Below are 19,951 nucleotides of genomic sequence, written 5' to 3'. Positions count from 1 at the left end.
ACTACTTAATAAACCTATTTAAAGGTGCACTTCCCCCCTCCAAACGTAACAATATCTCTGTACTTCATATATTTCAAACCACTTCAAGTAGCTGAACGTGTACTTTATTCATATACAGACAACTTCAGTCCAAATAATAGGAAGTCTATGAGTCTAGCATTAACCTAAGCTTCATATTAGGTACTCAGGTGCAAACCATGTTAACACAAACTAACTATGGTTGCATATCCACTGGCCAATGCTGGGAACAGGTTCAAAAGCCTGGCTCCCAATCTGTGCCGGCTATTGTTTGCAAGGAACTACTACATCTACACCAGGTCTTTGGACCAGGGAATACTATTCCTCTTGGATGAAACTTGTAAATAAACACTCATACCAAGAGGTAAAACACAAATTGTCACTACGCATATACGTAAACCCCTAGCTTGCTGCCTATCTATCCCTTCTAAACAAATTATAGCCCAAGATTCTGTAATTGCTACAGATTGGTCTTTGGCACAGGAGAACAAGCAAAATTAAAGAGCTGAAAAGTGAATGAAGCATATTAAAAAAGCTTAGATGAGGCTCCATCAAGATTATGCAAAACTAAGAAATCTTAATCCAACATAAAAAGGACAAGCAAGAATGCCAGATGTCTACTTTCTCTTCCGATAAACTAGCAAGAGGGAAAGTTTCTGAAATTAATGTTTTAGGCTGTTGTCGTCTGTTGACATTATATTTGCTAATCCCTAAGTAAAACACAAAGTTAAGTGAGTGGTTATTTAGGAAAAACAAAAATGAAAGGAATTTGTTTAAAGTTTTGGGGGGTTTCTAAGACAAAAAGTGCAAATAGACTGCAGGGCCAGAGTCTTCTTGTTTAGACACCAACAGGGCAAGCAGTTTAGGGGTGATGGTAGATTAAGTATTTAGGGGAGGTTGAAGAAAAGTTCGATGTATAAGGACTTTTTCTCTTGCCACATTTTTGTTTTTCTAGGCCTTCACATCTCTAATTCCCTCCCTTTATTTTATTGTTTTAACCTTTTCGATAAAGCTGTTGGTTTTTCAGAACCAAATTCACCCAATCAGATCAGGTAGTTCACTCAAAATTACCACTGAAACAATAATTCAGGCAAAGCTGTGAATACCATTCAGTATTTTCTTTCACTTTTTTAATTTAAGCAATTATTAATAAGTCACCTTGTGATTTACTAAAAGGACCTTTGGGTTCTTTCCCTTCACATTTGAAAAGCTTAGCCTCATCTTTGCAAAAAGATTAACTTCTCTCTTTTCCTCTCACTAATGTAAACTGGTCAACTAATATGGAGTTTGGGAGGGGCGGGGGGAGAAATGCAACTGTGTTAGAGGAAAATAATCACAATCTGGGAAGGCTCTGAGGCTGCCCTTTTGACTTATCAATTTCAGTAAGCAAAATTTCAATCAAGCCTAGATAAAATATACTAATCCTAAATAGACCAAGTTTGTCACCTACCACTTTCTATAAGCTGCTTACCATAGTGGGAAGGAAAAAAATGCTAAATTAAATGCCAAACAGTAGCAGACAGCACTTGTTTGGCTGATTAACTGGTAGACAAGCATTACAAATAAATCTGAGCGTGGTCTGCAGCAAATTAAATTCCAGTGCTTTAAAGAACAAAGAATTTGTTGGGAAAGAGGATTAGCAACTTTACACCCAGGAATGCAGGTTTAATTTAATTGTTCCACAATCCGAGATTTAATATGCAAATATCATTTGGATATTTAAGAGTGAATTTGACAAAGTAAGGAAACAATTCCAATATACAGCCAGGCCGCCTCGCTTCTAACTGTAATTATACACAATGGGGGAAAAGGAAGCCTAGTCTTCCCCTGACTCCTCCACCCCCCATCTTTCATTACTAGGATTGGATTCTATTAACATTAATCAGAACAAGACTAATTAAAGGTTAAAAACTTTAAATATATAATTCTAATTAAAACTCTAAATAGTTGTATGATTAGAGTACTGTAGTTATAGTCTCACCTCAATGATCTTCTTGGCTTCTTTATATTTGCCAGTATTCAGGAAGGCAAAGAAGAGATCATAGAGCATCATCATTTCACCTCTCTCTTGGCTGATGAAATCCATTGCTATAGGAACATTCATAAAAAGCAGATTAGGTTACCTGATTAGAGTCAAAAGGAACATGTCACAAGGCAAATGGCTGAGTCACTGGACACCCATGCCATAGCATCATGTGATCACTTATACCTAGATGATCTAAAGACATGTTCACCTCTCCATCCATGCACCACTTTCTAGATGAGTTTGATTTTTACCATATCAGAAAGACTGGTCTTTTTCTGATGAAGATTTATAGGGGGAAATTTATGAATTGTGGAGCTAAATAGTCTTCAAGCACAGAACTGCACAGAGTTTGGCCATCATACTGAGTAGACCTATTGGAATCAATGGATTTAAGTTTGTTTTGTGAAGTCTTTGGGATATTATGGTACCCCCGAAAACTTTTAAATAATTCTTCTTGATCACAGGACATGGTTTGAACATGTGATTCCAAACATTACTGCTGTGACCCTCAGTAATAAATGGCTAAAACTGGTTGGGTTAAGGTGTCCCCCTACCATAATGCAGGGCAAGAACAGAAGAAAATCCCAATCCATAATAGCAGCAACCAACCTTTCTGCAACAGTTCGGTGTTTCCTTTGTGTATTAATCTGCTCAAGACATCGTGAAGTCTAGGAAAGCTGCCATACTTCCTATAGCAGTCAAACACAGCTTCCATGGCTGCTTCTATGTCATCCCTTAAAAGAAAATCCACAACATGTTAATCATCATCATCATCATCATCATATTTATATCCCGCCCTCCCCAGCCAAAGCTGGACTCAGAGCGGCTAACAACAGTAAAAATAGCACAGTTTACATAAAATCACAATTAACTGAAATACATTCTAAAATCAATTCAGAATCAAATTAATGGCAACCATTGGGCTAGAGTTCTATGAGGATTACAGAAGGAGGGGGCCAGACTGTGCCTTGGCCAAAGGCCTGGTGGAACAGCTCTGTCTTGCAGGCCCTGTGGAAGGATGTCAAATCCTGCAGGGATTTTAGATGGAAGAAAAACAACAACGTATACACTGAACCTCAGAAACAGTCACCTATCGTACTCCAGTCCAGTCCAAAAAAGGATCGAGGAGATACAATGCATCCAATTCATTTCCTAAGACTTCACCGGGAACCTCAAAAAGAGACTTATTTTGACTTTTGTACAATACACAAATTATTATAATCTAATTTTATTCATTAACTGACGGATCAAAAGAATGGTCACATATGAGTTCTCATATCTAGATGGCCCTACTTTATTATACAGGAAGTTCTTTGAAGAAAATACGAAGAAAGATCTAATCTGAATGATAACGGGGTCCACAGAAGCTGGGTGCATTTTTTTTAATGAACTCTGCTAACATTGAGTGTGAGCCCCTCTCATTCAACAACATTGGTCTAACCTATGTGTTTAAGAAAGCTGTTTATAAAACATTTTGATTATATACTATGAACAGTTAGTTTTGGCGATACTGAAAATTATAAAAAACATTAGCAGCACAATTCAGTGTCTTCAGAAAAAGCTTATTTTAGCATTCTGAACTTACATTATATTGTGTTATGCCATCACATAACCAATACAACAAATTATGTGATTTTTTAAAAAAAGAAAAGTCCATTCCACAACTATTTTCAGAAGGTATTCTAATTCTGAAAAATATTATGAAATTAAATACAAATTTAGAAGCGCTTTTACTGCATTCCATACGAAACTGTAAAAAAATGAGCCGAGCTTGATGGATCGCTACCTTAACCCCTTTACTGAGCCCTGTTTACAGAGCATCTTCTGGCACCCCACAGAGTCATTTGAATTATTGTCATTTGGGGTGAAGACTAAATTACAGGTTAATTTCAAAACTGCAAGTGGATGATGCCGGCTAGATTACTGTCATACAAAAGAAATACTATGGTAGCTACCACAGATGGGTATAAAGCTTTATATAATCAGTGTTTTCTTCTGCTCTGGTTGCAAGTTCAGTTAACACCCATAGAAACAGCTTGAGAACTCCCAATAATTCCACCTAGGGTGCAATCAAATTTATACATTCAAGTTCTCAATGTTTATGCTCAGCTTCTGACAGTGACTCTGAAAAGAGCAATGGTACTGTTTCAGCTGCATCCCCACAGCCCGAAATTGACTGTTTAGGTCAAAGCTATCAATAAATGAATGAATAAATTAGAATGCCAATCAAACAGACACATTAATAGTGTTCATGCTCCAGATATATATTTCTGAAGGTATTTAGCCTGTTTGCGTAAAATAATGAGTCCTGGAAATGAACAGGGGTTAACGTACAAGTAGCCATGAATGTATGTCTAAGCATTTGTAAATGTTTTGCCAATCATAAACTCAACGTTTCATCTAGCGTTATGCGAACGCTACAATACAGTGTTACCTCGGGTTAAGTACTTAATTCGTTCTGGAGGTCCGTTCTTAACCTGAAGCACCACTTAAGCTAATGGGGCCTCCTGCTGCCACTGCGCCACCGGAGCACGATTTCTGTTCTCATCCTGAAGCAAAGTTCTTGACCCGAGGTACTATTTCTGGGTTAGCGGAGTCTGTAACCTGAAGCGTATGTAACCTGAAGTGTCTGTAACCCGAGGTAACACTGTACTACCACGGCTTCTGAGGTCTGGTTTCAAGAGACTGCAAAAAGCTAGTTCCATATCATCCAAGTTTAAGAAGCCAATTATTTTTACATAACGCAAAGAAATTCAAGGGTGTGGATCAAAACTACCATGTGTGCTTGTGAGGCGTTGATGCCACCCTTCTGACTACAACTGAGGGAACCCACCAAAAGGACCTCATGCAACACCAGGGGCTTCAGCCAGCGCTGTGGGAAAACTGACAGAATTGGCGGTGCCCCTGTGGACAAGCAAAACTGCCTGGGCCAATCATATTTGTTTGCAGCATACCTATAGAATGCAGCTATTATACATAAATTAGTAGACAGGATCTTATAGGTCAGGCAAGAAGTTCCCTTGTTCAAAGCTCCACTCAAATGTGTGATATGCAGGAGATCCCTTCCAGCAGGGCTTGCAAAGGAACACTTCCCACTAGACTACCTTTGGCTTATATCAAATGAAGGTAGCTAAGCTAACGTTTGAAGCACAGAAACAGTGGTACCTCGGTTTTTGAATGTCTCTGTTGACGAACATTTCGGTTTTTGAATGTCGTAAACTCAGAAATAAATGCTTCGGTTTCCGAACAAGTCTTGGAAGTTGAACATGCCACACGGCTTCTGTATTGAGTTTTCAAACGTTTCGGAACTCGAATGGTCTTCCAGAACGGATTACGTTCAAAAAACGAGGTATCACTATATATCTGATCTAAAAAGCTATCTTTAAGGTTCTATTTGATGGGAACTACTATCAGATTACATTTACTTTAAAGACACAGAATTAAAGCAAGCAGCTAATAAATTCAAAACACAAAACTGAGCAGTTCACTAGACAATTGAGCTATTTCATCTATACTCATCTTGCTGTTCAATGTGGGCTTTAGAACACATGGCACTTTGCTGTTCTATGTAAATGGAATAGTGAAATCGTGATAAAAAGGAAATACTATCCCATTCCATTCTAACTTGCATGTCAGCTGCAATCATGTGTATTAGTCTCAACACTCACATGATGTCATGACAGTCCTGACACAGCAAAACACATCTTAATTTGGATTTCTGTGACATAGAAGAAATTTTATCCAGGAATGCCTGAGCTGAAGGAGGAAGTTGGAACAGTGACCGTCTTTCCCATTTCCTCTTTCCCTTTATGAATTTTTCAAGGATCAGGTTAATTCTACTGGATCCTAATTTTACCCGGATCCCTTGACAAAGCAAAGTTTGTAATATGTGCTTATTTCCTTCCATCTCAGGGTGGGGTGGGGGAAGAGGGCGAGAAGTAACCAGAGGCACTCACTCAAAAATCAAAATGTGCCCACAGGCTTAAAAAGGTTGATAAGCCCTGGTCCAATCCTATGCAGGCATACACAGGAATAAATCTCATACTGCTAAATGGGTCTTATGCCCAGGTATGTGTGCTTAGGATGGCAGACCAAAACATTTTGCTTCAGATAAGAGTAAGGCGCAAGGTAACTATTCCAATCTTCCAAGGAGCCAATATGTGATTGCTCACAAAACTAGCTGAGATCTCAAACTGATTGAACAATAAATTATGTGTGGCCCTGAATGGCAAGAAAGAGTAAAAAAATACAAGAAATCTTCTTGCTTAAAGGGTGCCACTTTCTCAACCTTACCTTCTTTACTTGCTATAAACAACTTTTCCAAACCTAGAAGCCTGCTTGATAAAAAAAAAAAAGAATACTCTAAATATTGATTTTAATTGGAATGAAGTGCTTCAGTGTTCTGCATAAAGTGTTAGTGAAGTGGCAATTTACCTAAGGGGTTTACTGATTGAAAAGCTCTCAAACCTGAAATCGCTAGAGAGGAAGAAATAAAAAAGGGGAGGGAGAAAGAGGGGAAAAAAGGGACTCTGGGAAAGAAAACCACAGAGAATGCCTCAAAAACAAATCCCTCTGCAAATCTGAAGCATATGTTAGTGTGGAGGGAAATCAATTCAGTAAGGTACAATCAGCTTAAAAAAATATTCTGTTAAGAGAACGGGGCTCTTGAAAGAGCTAAATGCCCCCCCTTCCGTTCATCAGCTATAACGAGGAATTTTCAAGGAGACTGGTGTTGCAATTACAACTAATCCTCCCAAAAAAATTAACTGTGTTGAAGGCTTTGTAATTTCCCTAGGTACAATTTAGCTGTCACTTACTTTAAAATTTACTCAAACATGCGTTCCGAACAGCACTAACTTCACATGTCAAGTGCTTTCCAGCCAATTGAGTCTAAACTGGAAGTCGGTGTTAAACAACTGAATGATTAGACAAGATAGCTCATTTCCCTGCTCTTTTGTTCAGAATAAAATGCCACATTTACATTATCAGGCTCAACAGGATTTTCTGACAGAGGGAGAGAGGGAGGGGAAAAAAAACCTCTGGTGAACACTGTCCGTACTAAACACATGAAGCCTGTCATTTACCAATCATCCTTCAAAAAGCAATAGCAATGAATGTAACTTAATTACGACCCAATGATCCTTGACAAAAAAAATCATCTTATCACTGTCCCGTTCTCCTAGGGCAAATGAACCATTTCTGTCCTTTGGCACTGATGATGCAAAATTTCTAATTGCAATAATGGAGTAAGAGAGACAAACCTTTGCTTCACTCAAAAAAAGAAGAAGTGTGTTTTAAAGAGGAAGAAAACAATCTAGAAATAATGTGGACGTTTGAAATAAAGATGCAAAAAAGCTGCTGGGGGAGGGGCGTTCAGAAAAAGCAGTGATTTTTAACAGACTGATAGGAGAAATCAGCAAATGAATAAAACAACTTGCCATAATTTTTAATGAATAGCTATATTTAAACTTAGACAAGGGCTACTGAGACACAACACGTCTTAGAAAGGGGACCGCTAAAATTTTGCGTCCAGGGATTGCAGTGTATATGAATCCATAAGTCTCTTCAACGGACAGCAGGAGTTGTGATTTAATCAGTAACCCATTGAGAAATTACACTCCATTTCTAAGTCAAATTTCACCCAGTTAAATCAGTTGTTTTCACTTGTCTGAACTACAAGCAAGTTTAACATTTTGGCAGTGAGGAGGCTTTTCTCATTTTGTGCCTCAGAAAAAGATTTCTTAAATGGTTGAACTCAAATTATTCAGTGTGCTTCAGGCCATGTCTTCCAATGACGTTTTGGGCAATGACTGTAAAAAAATTCACCTATGCATTCACGTTGCTATCTTCTGTTATCTTTCTCAGTCGGTTTCATTTGCCCTCTGAAACATTATCATGTAGCCAAACTCGATGTGCTTTTTAGCATAATCTCATTTTTATATCCAGTGCTTTTTTTCTATAAAAATAGGCATCGATACTCACCATGAAGTTCTTACAGTAAGTGCCACCACTTTTTAACAACAAAAAGAGGTGCCAGTATTGTGTACCCTTCAGTACTCCCTGGAAAAAAAAGGACTGTTTGTATCAGTGTTTCCCAAACTTGGGTCACCAGCTGTTTTGGGACTACAACTCCCATCATCCCTAGGGTCAGGGATGATGGGAATCATAGTCCAAAAGCAGCTGGAGACCCAAGTTTGGGAAACTCTGCTTTATATGATCACCCACTGGCTGGGATCACTCATGTGACTGATCCAGGAAGCACTGTCCTTGCTCTCAGTGTGGCTTGAGTTTGCCCTCAGTGACACCATCTTGTAGCTAAATCTGATTCTGTTATCTCTCAGCGACATTATCATGTAGTCAAATCTGATTTGCTATTGAGCATACTACTTACTACATGATCCTCAATTAGTTAGGATTTAGGAGGGGCGGGAATTTATACTAGAAACAAAACAAGCAAACCTATAAACTGTGGCCCTCCAGATGTTGTTCAATTCCCATCAGCCAAAGCCAGTAGGGGCAATGGTTGAGGAATGATGGGAGATTTAGTCCAACAGCATATCGAGGGCCACAGATTCTTTCTCTCTGTATCAGAAAAAGAATCACACATTAGAAAGGGGGGGAAGTGGGTATTCTTATACAAGGTTTTCATGAAATGTTTCTAATGGAATAATTTTCTGAAAACACCATATTTGGCACTTTAAATTAGAAATGGGAATGTTTGACAGTGCCCTGTTTATCTACCAAATAATGATTTTGTTTCAGTAGGTTTGATCCAACGACGAGAGCTTAAATGCAAGGAAAATGTGCCCATAATAACTCTTTCCACCTTTTATTGTATTCAGCCGCGTAACACCTTATTGTAAATAATAACTGGGTGGTTTTTTAAAAGTCTGTAACAATTAAAACTCCCATACAACACTTTTTGAAGTCCAAGTATCGAAGGAGAAGTTGTTGAACAAAGGTTTAGATTCCTAATGCTGAGATAACATAGCCTCAAGCCCAACAATGAAAGGCATGCTATTAGCAGTATGCTGAAAGAATAATACTTTAAATGTCTAAAAAGTTAATGCTGAGTAAATAGTACTACTTCCAATCTGAAGAACAACAGCAATTCTATAAAGAGCCATTATGAAAAGACAAGCAAAATGCTTTTCATTATGACAAATGTGGGTGGCAGGATCCAAAATCTCCAGTTGCCCTCCCTGGTCCTGGGTAACTGGGGATAAGCTACCTGCAGTTTCCAAAACCCTCAGGGCAACTTACAAAAATATAAAAAAGAAAGAAAGAATATAATCAAGTAAGCCTGTGTTCTGGGGACACCCAGATTCTATCTCTCTCTTCATCCCTGACTCTCAGCCTATGGGGTTTTGCAGGGTTTCATATTGTTACCCATGCTGTTTTGCATCTATATGAAGCCCCTGAGGAAAGTCATCTATGGATTAGTGATATCAATATGCAGATGACATTTCTCTCTCTCTATGTATATACCCATAATATGGGTGGTCAAGAGTTCTGTAGAGTTTCTAACATTTTCTGCCATGTATAATGCTTTAGAAATAGTTATAAATGTCATTGTTGCGTTTTATGGGCTTGACAGACAAAGCACATGTAAAAATAAAACCAATAGGCATTTTCCTACTTGAAATAAAGCAAAGGTTTAGCTGCAAGTGAACTATGATGGCGTGTTTTGTTTGTCCCACAGAAATCTGAGGGAGCCACTGAGTCTCCCCCTATCTCAACAGCTCTACCCCATTTTGAGAACCAAAAAATGGCACGTGTAATATACATGAGTATCAAAATGCCATGTTAAAGAGGAAAAAATTGGGAGAGAATGTATACCACAAGGAACCAGGGGTGGGTGAGAGAGACCTTATTTTCCCATATGGTTCTTGCTGGTGGGGGTGAGGCCTGCTCGTAACATGACTGCGAGACAGGCTTACTCCCCACTGCAACTTCATCCTAGTACGGTTTTCATTTTTCCCCCTGGGAGTAAATGACTGTCATCCATTTCCACCCCCTTGTGGCAAGATCTAAGACTGCAGGCAAGAATGTGACAAATCTGATGCTCTAACCACATTTGGCCATACATTCACCACACAAAGATAAGGAGTAGAATATTTGTGGCAACTTTCTAACATAAAAAAATGACCAGCATAACTGGGAATTGTTAGCTTGTAAAGCAATCTATGGCACCCTGAGAGTATTTAAAAACGAAATCCTATTTCAATATGTTAACAAACTGCAATTTATATTTTCTAGTCATAGACTTGCCAGAAGAGCTCTTCAAAATTGTTCTCCATATTATTGCTGAGGAAACTAGTGCCAGCAGAGGACTACCATCCAACCAATTCTCCAAGCAACCCACATAATACCTGGAGTATTTAATTCTATTGCCTTCAAGGGATCAAATCTCCAAACTCCATCTAAATTGCGTTCGCTCTTAGATTCTGTTGGACTACTTTAGGCATCCCATTCAAATTACATTCCACTAAAGGGCCCCACTGACTGACATTGCATTAACTTCCAAGCTAGCATTGCTAGGATCATAGTCTGAGGCAGACAAAAAGTATAAGCAGAAGTTTTAGAAACAGTGGCACAATCACATAACAAATACAGCAAAATTGAAACATTCTATTTTGGCAAGGGGAGATCACTACTTCTTGCAGAACACTATACTATTTGACACTTCCACAGAATTGTTTTGGGTGGCGATACCAGGGCCCAAGAGTAATTTTATGCTGGGGACGTGCTACTGTCCACTTGATGAAAATTCTCAAGAGATCTTGAGAAGAAGAATAAAATCAAGGAAGCCTCTACAATAGGAAATGTTGTAATGGATAACTTAAAGCACCTTCACCCAAACCAGCTACATATTTGCTGGTCTGGACAAAGACGTAGAAGGTCAATATACCATTTAGGACTATATCCTAGAACAGTTGGTCATCGAACCGACCAGAGATTCAGCAAACCTGGATCTAATCTTGAGGAGCACAAAGAACCTGAGTTGAGATGTAAGTGCTGTCAAACCTATTGGGATAAGTGACCATAGTGCTGATAAACTAAACATACATTTAAATGGACAATTGCCAAGAAAACTGCTCTGACTCTCACTGGATGAAGAACTCAAACTTGGACTTTGGTTTATGCCCAAATCTTTAATGCTGAAATAGGTATTGTTGTGTTTTTGTTTTTATTATGTATTCTGTGCATTTTTATGCTGTGAACTGCCTTGAGATCTTCAGATAAAGGGTGATATACAAATTTTAATAATCACAATCGTAGGCAAGGCAAGGGTTAAAAGCCACAGAAGGTGAATGATAGTGCTAAATGCAAGCTAAGACATTGATCCAACAAGTTACATGCCCCAACTTTCTTTTGATGAGCAATGTGAGCACAACCTTCAGCATAGCAAATGGCAAGATTTCCAAGACTGAACGAGCAATCAGGTTGTTGCTGTTGTTGGTTAAAAGAATGGAATCGTAAAGTTGGAAGGAACCCTGAGGGTCATCAACTAAAGCATCCATGACAGATGGCCATCCAGCCTCTGCTTAAAAACCTCCAATGAAGGAGAGTCCACAATGGCCTGACAGAGTCTGCTCCACAGGGTAAGCAAACTTTTTCAGCAGGGGGCCGGTCCACTGTCCCTGAGGCCTTTATGGGGGACCAGAGTATGTTTTGGGGGGGAAAGAAAAAGAACGAATTCTTATGCGCCACACAAATAACCCAGAGATGCATTTTAAATAAAAGCACACATTCTACTCACATAAAAACATGCTGATTCCCAGACCGTCTGCGGGCCGGATTTAGAAGGCGATTGGGCTGGATCTGGCCCCCGGGCCTTAGTTTGCCTACCCATGGTCTAAGAGCTCTTACTGTCAGAAAGTTCTTCCTCATGTTTAATCGGAATCTCCTTTCTTGGAAATTGAATCGATTTGTTTGAGTCCCACCCTCCAGAGCCGGAGAAATCAAGCTTGCTCCCTCTTCCATATGTCAGCCCTTTAGATATTTGAAGGTGTCTATCATACCTCCTCTCAGTCTTTGTTTTAGATCTTGTGATTTATGTGGAAATTGTTCAGTTTGGTTATGTATTACTTGATGTTTTATTTCTTGTTTATAACATTTATTATGTTACAGTTATGTATTTTTTCATGTTGTAAGCTGCCTTGCGCATGGTTTGAATGGTTTCTTATCCATTAAACCCATAAAAAGGACAAAATCTTACCCCACCGATATACTTAAGTGTGTATTATAGCCAAGCCCTCCTTTTCACATTAGACTAGTAACATGGGAGCTGCTGCAACCGAACTCTCTCCCATGCTGCATAAAATATCACATACAAAGCAGGGCCCTCTGACACCTCAGTTTTTACTGTTAATATGTTATTTGATTCCCTTTTGATCCTTACAGTATATTGGAGAGAAATACCTAGCATGAGAGCAAGTGAAACCAACTCACTGCATTCAGGATTCAATTTACACCATTTAACTCCTGAATTAAATTTAGACAGCGACTAACCATTTCCTGAAATCTGCAAGAATCATAGTTGTACTCCTAATTAAGAATGCTACCAAGTTTAAGCCAAAAGTTCTTGGTGCTGGGTTTCGGTTTTTTGGAAGTGACTTAGCAACATTTGTTTTGTGGTCCACCTGATTCTAGACATCACTGGGATCCTAAGGATGCAATTCTACACAAGTTTACGGGGAATAAGTCCAACTCAAGAGCTTGTTGCTGAGTAGACAAGGCGCAGGACTGCACCATAAAGGGCAGGGATACTGTAGTGCCCACAAACCTGAAAATAATGTGCATTCAGCTGCTACATACAAGCTGAGGCTATACCAGCACAGGCTCTCTGCATTGCACTACACTGGACTGCCACTAGCTCCTGGATTATTCCATGAGAAGATCTGTTATGGGCTCAGAGAGCTTCATTCCTAGATGCAGTCTAGAAAGCAACCTGACTAGAGGCGTCTAACACCTGGCAATCACTGCTGATGCCCAACAGATTCTTGAGCAGCTTTCTGCTCTTTGACTCCCAACTCCCATGAGTACCAACCAGCATGGCCAACTGTCAGGGATGAGGGTGCTGTAATTAGCAACACCTGGAAAGCAGCAAAACGGGGGAGGCTGATTTAGGAAGGTAACTGATTTAAGTCTGCCTGCTTCTGCTCAATTCTGGAAATGTGTTCCAATTTTGCCGGACTTCTCCCAGAAGAGAACAAATTGCATTTGCCCATTAAGCTTTTGCCCTACTCTTGAAATACACACAGGCCAAAGTATAAATACATTTGTTTCTGACAATAAAATAATCAGGTTCAGAATTAAGGAAGGACAGGAAAAGGTGTTACAGAGTACAATAGATTCTGGCGTATTCGGCGACTGGGCATGTAATTAGATCCCCAACTTTTGCTGTTCAATTTTAGAGTTATAGAGTTATAGAGCCAGTGTGGTGTAGTGGTTAAGAGCGGTAGTCTCGTAATCTGGGGAACCGGGTTCGCGTCTCCGCTCCTCCACATGCAGCTGCTATGTGACCTTGGGCCAGTCACACTTCTCTGAAGTCTCTCAGCCCCACTCACCTCACAGAGTGTTTGTTGTGGGGGAGGAAGGGAAAGGAGAATGTTAGCCACTTTGAGACTCCTTACAGGGAGTGAAAGGCGGGATATCAAATCCAAACTCCTCTTCTTCTTCTTCTTCTAGAGTTTGAGGGTCGCCAGGGGCAGAGAGCGCACCCCTCCGCTGCCTCTTGCCACTGCAGCAGCCCGATGCAAGGCGTTTGGCGGGCAGGTGGGCGAGCGCTGCGCTCGGAAGGACTTTCTGCGTCCCCTTCTGTGGGGAGGGAGGAGGAGCGACGGCGGAAGGGGCGCCTCTGCTCACCAGCTCCCTCTCCTCCTTCCCAACGCGTATACCCGGCGTATAATATGACCCCCGATTTTTGGGGTGATTTTCCAGGGATAAAAAGTCGTCTTGTACGCCGTTACATATGGTACTAGGAACTGTGCTCCAAATACAGCATATTAGGAGTGTATGACAGGAACCACGGTCCATGATACAATGAAGCAGACAGGTTGCTCGATGACCAACTACACCCCCCCGAAAAAAAACCAGCTGTCTGATACATCCCCATCCAGAGTACAAGAGTGGACCACTTCCACTGGATCAGAGCAACTTTTAATTGTTAGCATAAAAGCCAAAGTACGGCTGTTTCTTTAGTTAGATCCAGACTGCAACCAACTTACTTTTCAAGGTGGACACCAACGAGGGGAGAACACAGGTTTCCAGTAGGCTTTGCTAGACCCAGGGACACAATGGTCTCGAGTAGCCGATTCACCACTTCAACTTCGTGACGCATGGCAGCGCCATTAATAATGTGGAAAAAGGATGTGGCTGATATAGATTGAATAGGGACATCCTTCTCTTTCATCTCCTTTAAAATGTTAATAGCATCTACAATGAACCACCACAAAAGACCCTTAGGTAATTTCATATACAGAGAAAACAAACTGCTATTAAAACAGCATTTCAAAAAACCAGCAGGAATGTAAATTCTGGTGTATAATGCCAATTTCAAGTTAATTACTACTTGCATTTCTAAACGAGACTACAATTATGAATCCACAATAGCATGGTTTTATCATTTTGCTGCAACTTTGACTACAAATTACAGATAGGAACTGTGTGCCCACTCTGCACTACGTAACCCTGTAGAGTCTGCCCTATAGCAACAAGATCCTACTAAATGGATGCTTTTATCGTTCAGTGCTAACATCTGCTAAATCACACCATTGTTTCTTCAGCAGATGGCTTGTCACGAGGCCAGATAATAAAGATGTGTTTACACTGTATATACAGCCAGACTAATGGTCTGATACCGATAGGGCCTGTTTGCTGTGTCGATACTAATTAGCCAAGGAGAGCCAATGAAAGCTTTCTAAGAGAGTGCATGTTAAAACATTAGGTTCATTAAGCTTCATTAAGAAGGCAGAAACAAACATTTTGGTATATGGAATAAGTGCATTTTTTTTTGTAATGTTCTTAATTATTGCACAGGCAAAATGTTTTGACCACTTTACATAAAAGCAGGGCTCATCTTTTGAAACTGCCTGCTGCATGCAGCACGCTGTGTGCTTCAGAAAATCAACACAATGCCACCTTTTAATTGCACAGGTAGCCACAATCTGGTTTTATCATGTTTTGGGGTGAAATCTCACTCTAACAAACAATCCAAATCTATTATGACACCCTTTCAATTAAAGGGATTGGAAATAAATTTTCTGTTTAATAGAACAAATGCCAATTATAGTTGGTTAATCAGAAACAGACTGTTTTTTCCAACCTCTAATTAATGGTGGTGATAGCCTAGTTTATAAACTTCATCGATTACTAAATACATACCGTTTACACCCAAATGCATTAAATACATTTACAATTAAAGATCTGATTAATTTAACAATATTCTTCAGTTGTTGGTTATAAAATGTTACATTAATAATATATAAAAGGCAAATTTAAGATCTTAATATTATAATACATTTATTAAAAAGTTAGAGGGTGGTTTTTTTTCCTGAAGTGCTTAGACCCTTTACAAGGAGGTTATGTTTATAGGCTTTATGCTAAGACTTCAGACCTTCTTAAGCAAAAACAAAGCCATTAGTCTAGGCACATACGCAATTTGTGCCATAAGTCATGATCTTCAAACTCAATCCAAACAGCAATGCTAATAAAAACTAGCTGCAGAAATGCAAAAAGCACTGAGCTGTGCAAATGTAAATGACAAGCTTGCCAATCCATTAAAACTAATGGCCTGCACTGTCCAAGTATCTCTGGTTGAATTCACATGCAAATTTGTATGCAAAATGTTCAAGCACTTTGCAGGACATGATATACCATTAATATCAACTCATATTTTTATTCCGGTGGCAAGATACCTTCATTATATAGCAAAAATATACACTGAAAGAAAGAGCACTTACCTTCTACTCTGCCATATTTGCTCAAAACTTTCACCAAGGCTAAGCACTTGCCCGCATCAAGAGCAATAGATGAATCTTTACGAGAACTGGGGTATATATATAAAAAAAACTGCATCAACTCCATTTGTGCCAGAATATAATAATCTCACAGCGCAATCATGTAGATGTTTACTTAGAAATCAACCCCACTGTGTGCAATGGGTCTTACTCCTGAGTAATTCAGTGTGCAATTAGGAAGTAAATTTATTTCTGATATATCATGGAGGCATTGGCGCTATGAAAGGATGCACTGCTTTTTGAAGACATTGAGTTGGAACCACAGTTACATGAGTGGAAGGCCTGGAATATGGTGTGGGAGCCTGCAATGGGAAGAGGGTATCTGCGAAAATCAGGAGTTTCCCTTTCATGAGCAGAGCTCCAAAAATATCCAAAGACTCATTGATTCTCTCATTTATTCATTTAAAATGTTTTGCAGGATTTCCGGGTCTCAATCAAATAGGTAAACAAAAATATGAAGAAGGTAAATCTAGGGTGTGTTACCATCAACAAAAACTAATACATTCGATTCAGATTAAGCAACTCTTTATTTTATTATATATATAAAAATTTTCATAAACGTCCATCTCATAAGAAAAAATCATGGTGGTGTACAAAATATAATAACAAAATCGTACTTGCATGTTGGTCCCACATGCATGGGATAAGTTAGTCATGAGTGAAGGTAAATCCCATTGATGAAAATGGAAACTAAGGGTACAGCATTTAGGCTATAATCCTATGGCCATTTACCCAGAAGTAAGCCTGAAAGGACTGAGCTGATTGTCCAAATCCAAACCAATGTCAACAAGTATTGAAATTTATTCCAAGGCTACCATTTAATACTGATATCATCACCATCATCATCATCATCAAACAGACCACAACTTCCTCAGTTCACAAGGAATTATGGAAAGGGACCACTGCTCTTATCTGAAAGATATTTCTACGTGGTGTTACAATGGATTCAACTGGGTTTGGCTTCCTCTACTGCTCAATCAGTAGGAGCAGCCGAACCCAACTGAGTCCATTATACCACCAAGGAAGAAACTATGTTTCTCCAAAGAAAATTACTTATTGGAATCAACTTGCTTTTGGCATAATGCAACATACCTATTAAACTACTCTGTGCATCTTATAACTCATTACCTTAGTCATAATTACGGTAACAAAAGGATGAAGGGCTGTTTCTGTAGCAGCAGTTGTCTTTTTATAATAAACAGAATGCTAAACTACGTACGACAGCACATTTTCAAGGGCTGCCAAATAGATCATCTTAAATAAATTGAAGGGCCAGTTCCTTCTTGGTAGGAGATCTGGACTGGTTCTTGAATGTGAATCCATATGAGAACACTGGACCTGTATGGACTGTTTAAGGCATTTATTTGTAGATAATCCAGTGAGCTGAACACAGCCTGAACAAATGCATTCCACGGGATCATCTATGAGCATATTGAATGAATAGAAGATCCCTTATTTTGAAACATGGCCCAGAATTTGTTCAAGAACACAGAGCTATCGAGGAAACACCTGACTTATGCAACTTGGTAATATAAGGAAGTTGTTTCACAGAAGCTAAAAAGTCTTATTTGCATCTGAGGCCTTTCTTCAGATGAGATAAATAAGTAGAATTAACAAATATAGAGTTACAGAACTACACGCGTGCGTGCGCACACACACAAAATATATCTATATATGTCACCTCTACTCATGTGCAACGTAAGCAGGGTTTTGGAACCTGTTTAAAACTGGGTTTTCAAATAAAGTTTAGGAATGTAAGTTCATTTTAGCAACAGGAAAACCCACTGAACCTGCAGAACCCGCACGTTTATGTGTGAAATGGAAATATAGAAGTTGAGAGAGAGGGAAAAAAATTTACACATGACTACTGGCAATTGGGAAAATGACTGACTTTCCTACAGCTCACTGTCAGTTGCTAAACTCTCATCAACTGTATATCTACACTGGTCCAACATCATGCCGAAAGAGCAGAAAGAAGCTCCTAAATATGTGATTGTGAGTGTGTTTTGTTTTCAAATTTACCTTAACAATAAAATTAAAAAAATAAAACTAAAAGTCAAGAGGAGAAAAAATAATAATGGGGATCTGCAAAGTACTTTGCTGACAAACCAGGCATTACAGGTCTTAGCTGGGAGCTAATTTTCACAACCAAGATATTATCTCTGGAAACAGAGACTTTAAAAGGAAATGTTTGCAGACAGGTATTAGAAGCATAATGTCACTTACAAGCACTGTAACCCGCTATACTGCAGCTACATTACCCAGCTCAGAAACCAAATCTGAATGCCAAGGTAGCTGCTAAGGCCTTATCATAAACTGATTTATTAAAATACAACATAGAGCACCACTAATAAACATGTGTGTTCAGAGTGATTATATAATCGTGACAACTTGTTACAACCAATCTCGAATTTCAGCAAAATATTTTTATCAGGGGAAAAGCTAATTAAAAATGTATGAGGGTTGGGCTGGGTTTTTTCTGTGTGTTTTTTTAAATATTCAACCTACTTAATTCAATAAGGTCTGTGTATCAGCATAAATCTCTTTGACATCTTTCAGGGCCGGTGTACTTACAGTTCTTCTTTAAGGTTCATTGCCTCCTCTGCATTATCATGTCGACAGCACAAATGTATTAAGGCTGCATAGCCACCAACAGACATGTCCGCTTCGTATTTGGCTTTCACTTCAAGGGCTTTCTGCATATTCTAGGAGGAGCATTAAGGGAAAGATATGAACTAAAAGAGAAAAGTCCGCATGACATTTTGCATTCCAGGGCTTTGCTGCGAAACTACATTTATCTATGTATGCATAGCCTGCGTGCTGCTTGTTAAAAGCTCACGTGCTTTACATTTGCAAAAATTACAGTTATTTTAGCAAGTGACCTGAACTTGTCCAATCGAAACCTTTTGTTAGAGGAGAGGTTTATATGCTTTAGTGGACATCTTAGGTAGGCAGATAATTACTATTATGATTTCTTCCTTGAATATATGTTAGCATTCGTGTTCGGTTGGAAGTTTTATTTTAACCGTGGGCAAAAGCAGGAACGAAGTGTCCAACTTTTAAAACCAAATAAGCATTCCCATATCCTTTTTAAGGCAGCGGCTTGGCTATTCCTATTAATACATCTTGAACATATGCTTATGAACAGAGGTCATGTCAAAAGCTTCCCCCGTCACTCTTATACAGCGTAACAAAATGAAGCGAAACCTCTTCACGGCCTAAATTTCTGCCATTATAGAATACAAGCTATAAGGTTAACCATATTCCAGTTTGCTGTACAATAAGGGGCATTATGGCACAGGCACACAAACAAGAAATTGGACCAGAGTCTTGGAATACACAGCAAATTGCAGACCTACACAAAATATGAACTACAGCTGGATGCCTGCTGATGAAGGCAAGAGCCTCTTTATCTCAGAAAGCTTTTCTCCAGCAGGAAAATGGAATTTCAATCCCCGCATTAACCACCTTGTAATATTTGACTTGCAAATGACTATTGCATGTATCAGTTGCTTGACAATCTAGATGTAAGAGACCAGAGCCATGGCTTGAAAGGACATTTGGCATGTATGATAAACCTATCACAGCTGTTACTATCATTCACTTTGCAGATTACCATTAACAGACCAGAGTAATCCCAAAACATGCCATTCAAGAGGTAACTGAAATGAGTTGACTTTTTTTTTTTTTTTTTGCTTTAATTGCTTTTTTGTACTTTGATATGATTTACAAGGGCCAAAACCAGAACCCTTGAAACATTATTCTCCCTTGCTTACCAGCACTAAACCCCCACCTGAAATGAAGCCTAAGTACATGCAATTACATTTGCAACCATTCATCTCTGGTTATCTTTACTTGCCTCTCTCTGTCTCCCTCCCACTTT

At 39.2% G+C, this 19,951-nt stretch overlaps 2 protein-coding genes across 3 annotated transcripts in view; both read right to left on the bottom strand.

Moving 5' to 3' along the window:
• ABCG5 (ATP binding cassette subfamily G member 5) overlaps positions 1 to 19,951 on the bottom strand; it is a 180,715-nt gene that overhangs the window by 101,209 nt on the left and 59,555 nt on the right. The gene's annotated exons all lie outside the window — the stretch shown is intronic.
• LRPPRC (leucine rich pentatricopeptide repeat containing) overlaps positions 1 to 19,951 on the bottom strand; it is a 117,443-nt gene that overhangs the window by 44,427 nt on the left and 53,065 nt on the right. For both annotated transcript variants that reach the window (XR_014509401.1, XM_083432940.1), the window contains exons 21-25: positions 18,643 to 18,773; positions 16,012 to 16,097; positions 14,278 to 14,485; positions 2,654 to 2,778; positions 2,000 to 2,106 (exon numbers count right to left, since the gene is read on the bottom strand). Coding sequence is in view for 1 of the 2 variants with exons in the window: in XM_083432940.1 (XP_083289066.1) it covers positions 2,000 to 2,106; positions 2,654 to 2,778; positions 14,278 to 14,485; positions 16,012 to 16,097; positions 18,643 to 18,773 (657 nt within the window). In the remaining variant the exon portion in view is untranslated. The remainder of the gene's footprint in view (positions 1 to 1,999; positions 2,107 to 2,653; positions 2,779 to 14,277; positions 14,486 to 16,011; positions 16,098 to 18,642; positions 18,774 to 19,951) is intronic.

This window comes from Podarcis tiliguerta, assembly GCF_965153285.1.
Source record: "Podarcis tiliguerta genome assembly, chromosome: 3".
Classification (NCBI taxonomy): Eukaryota; Metazoa; Chordata; class Lepidosauria; order Squamata; family Lacertidae; genus Podarcis; species Podarcis tiliguerta.
Note: the sequence above shows the minus strand (reverse complement) of the source record. Positions and strands in the feature narration are given on the sequence as shown.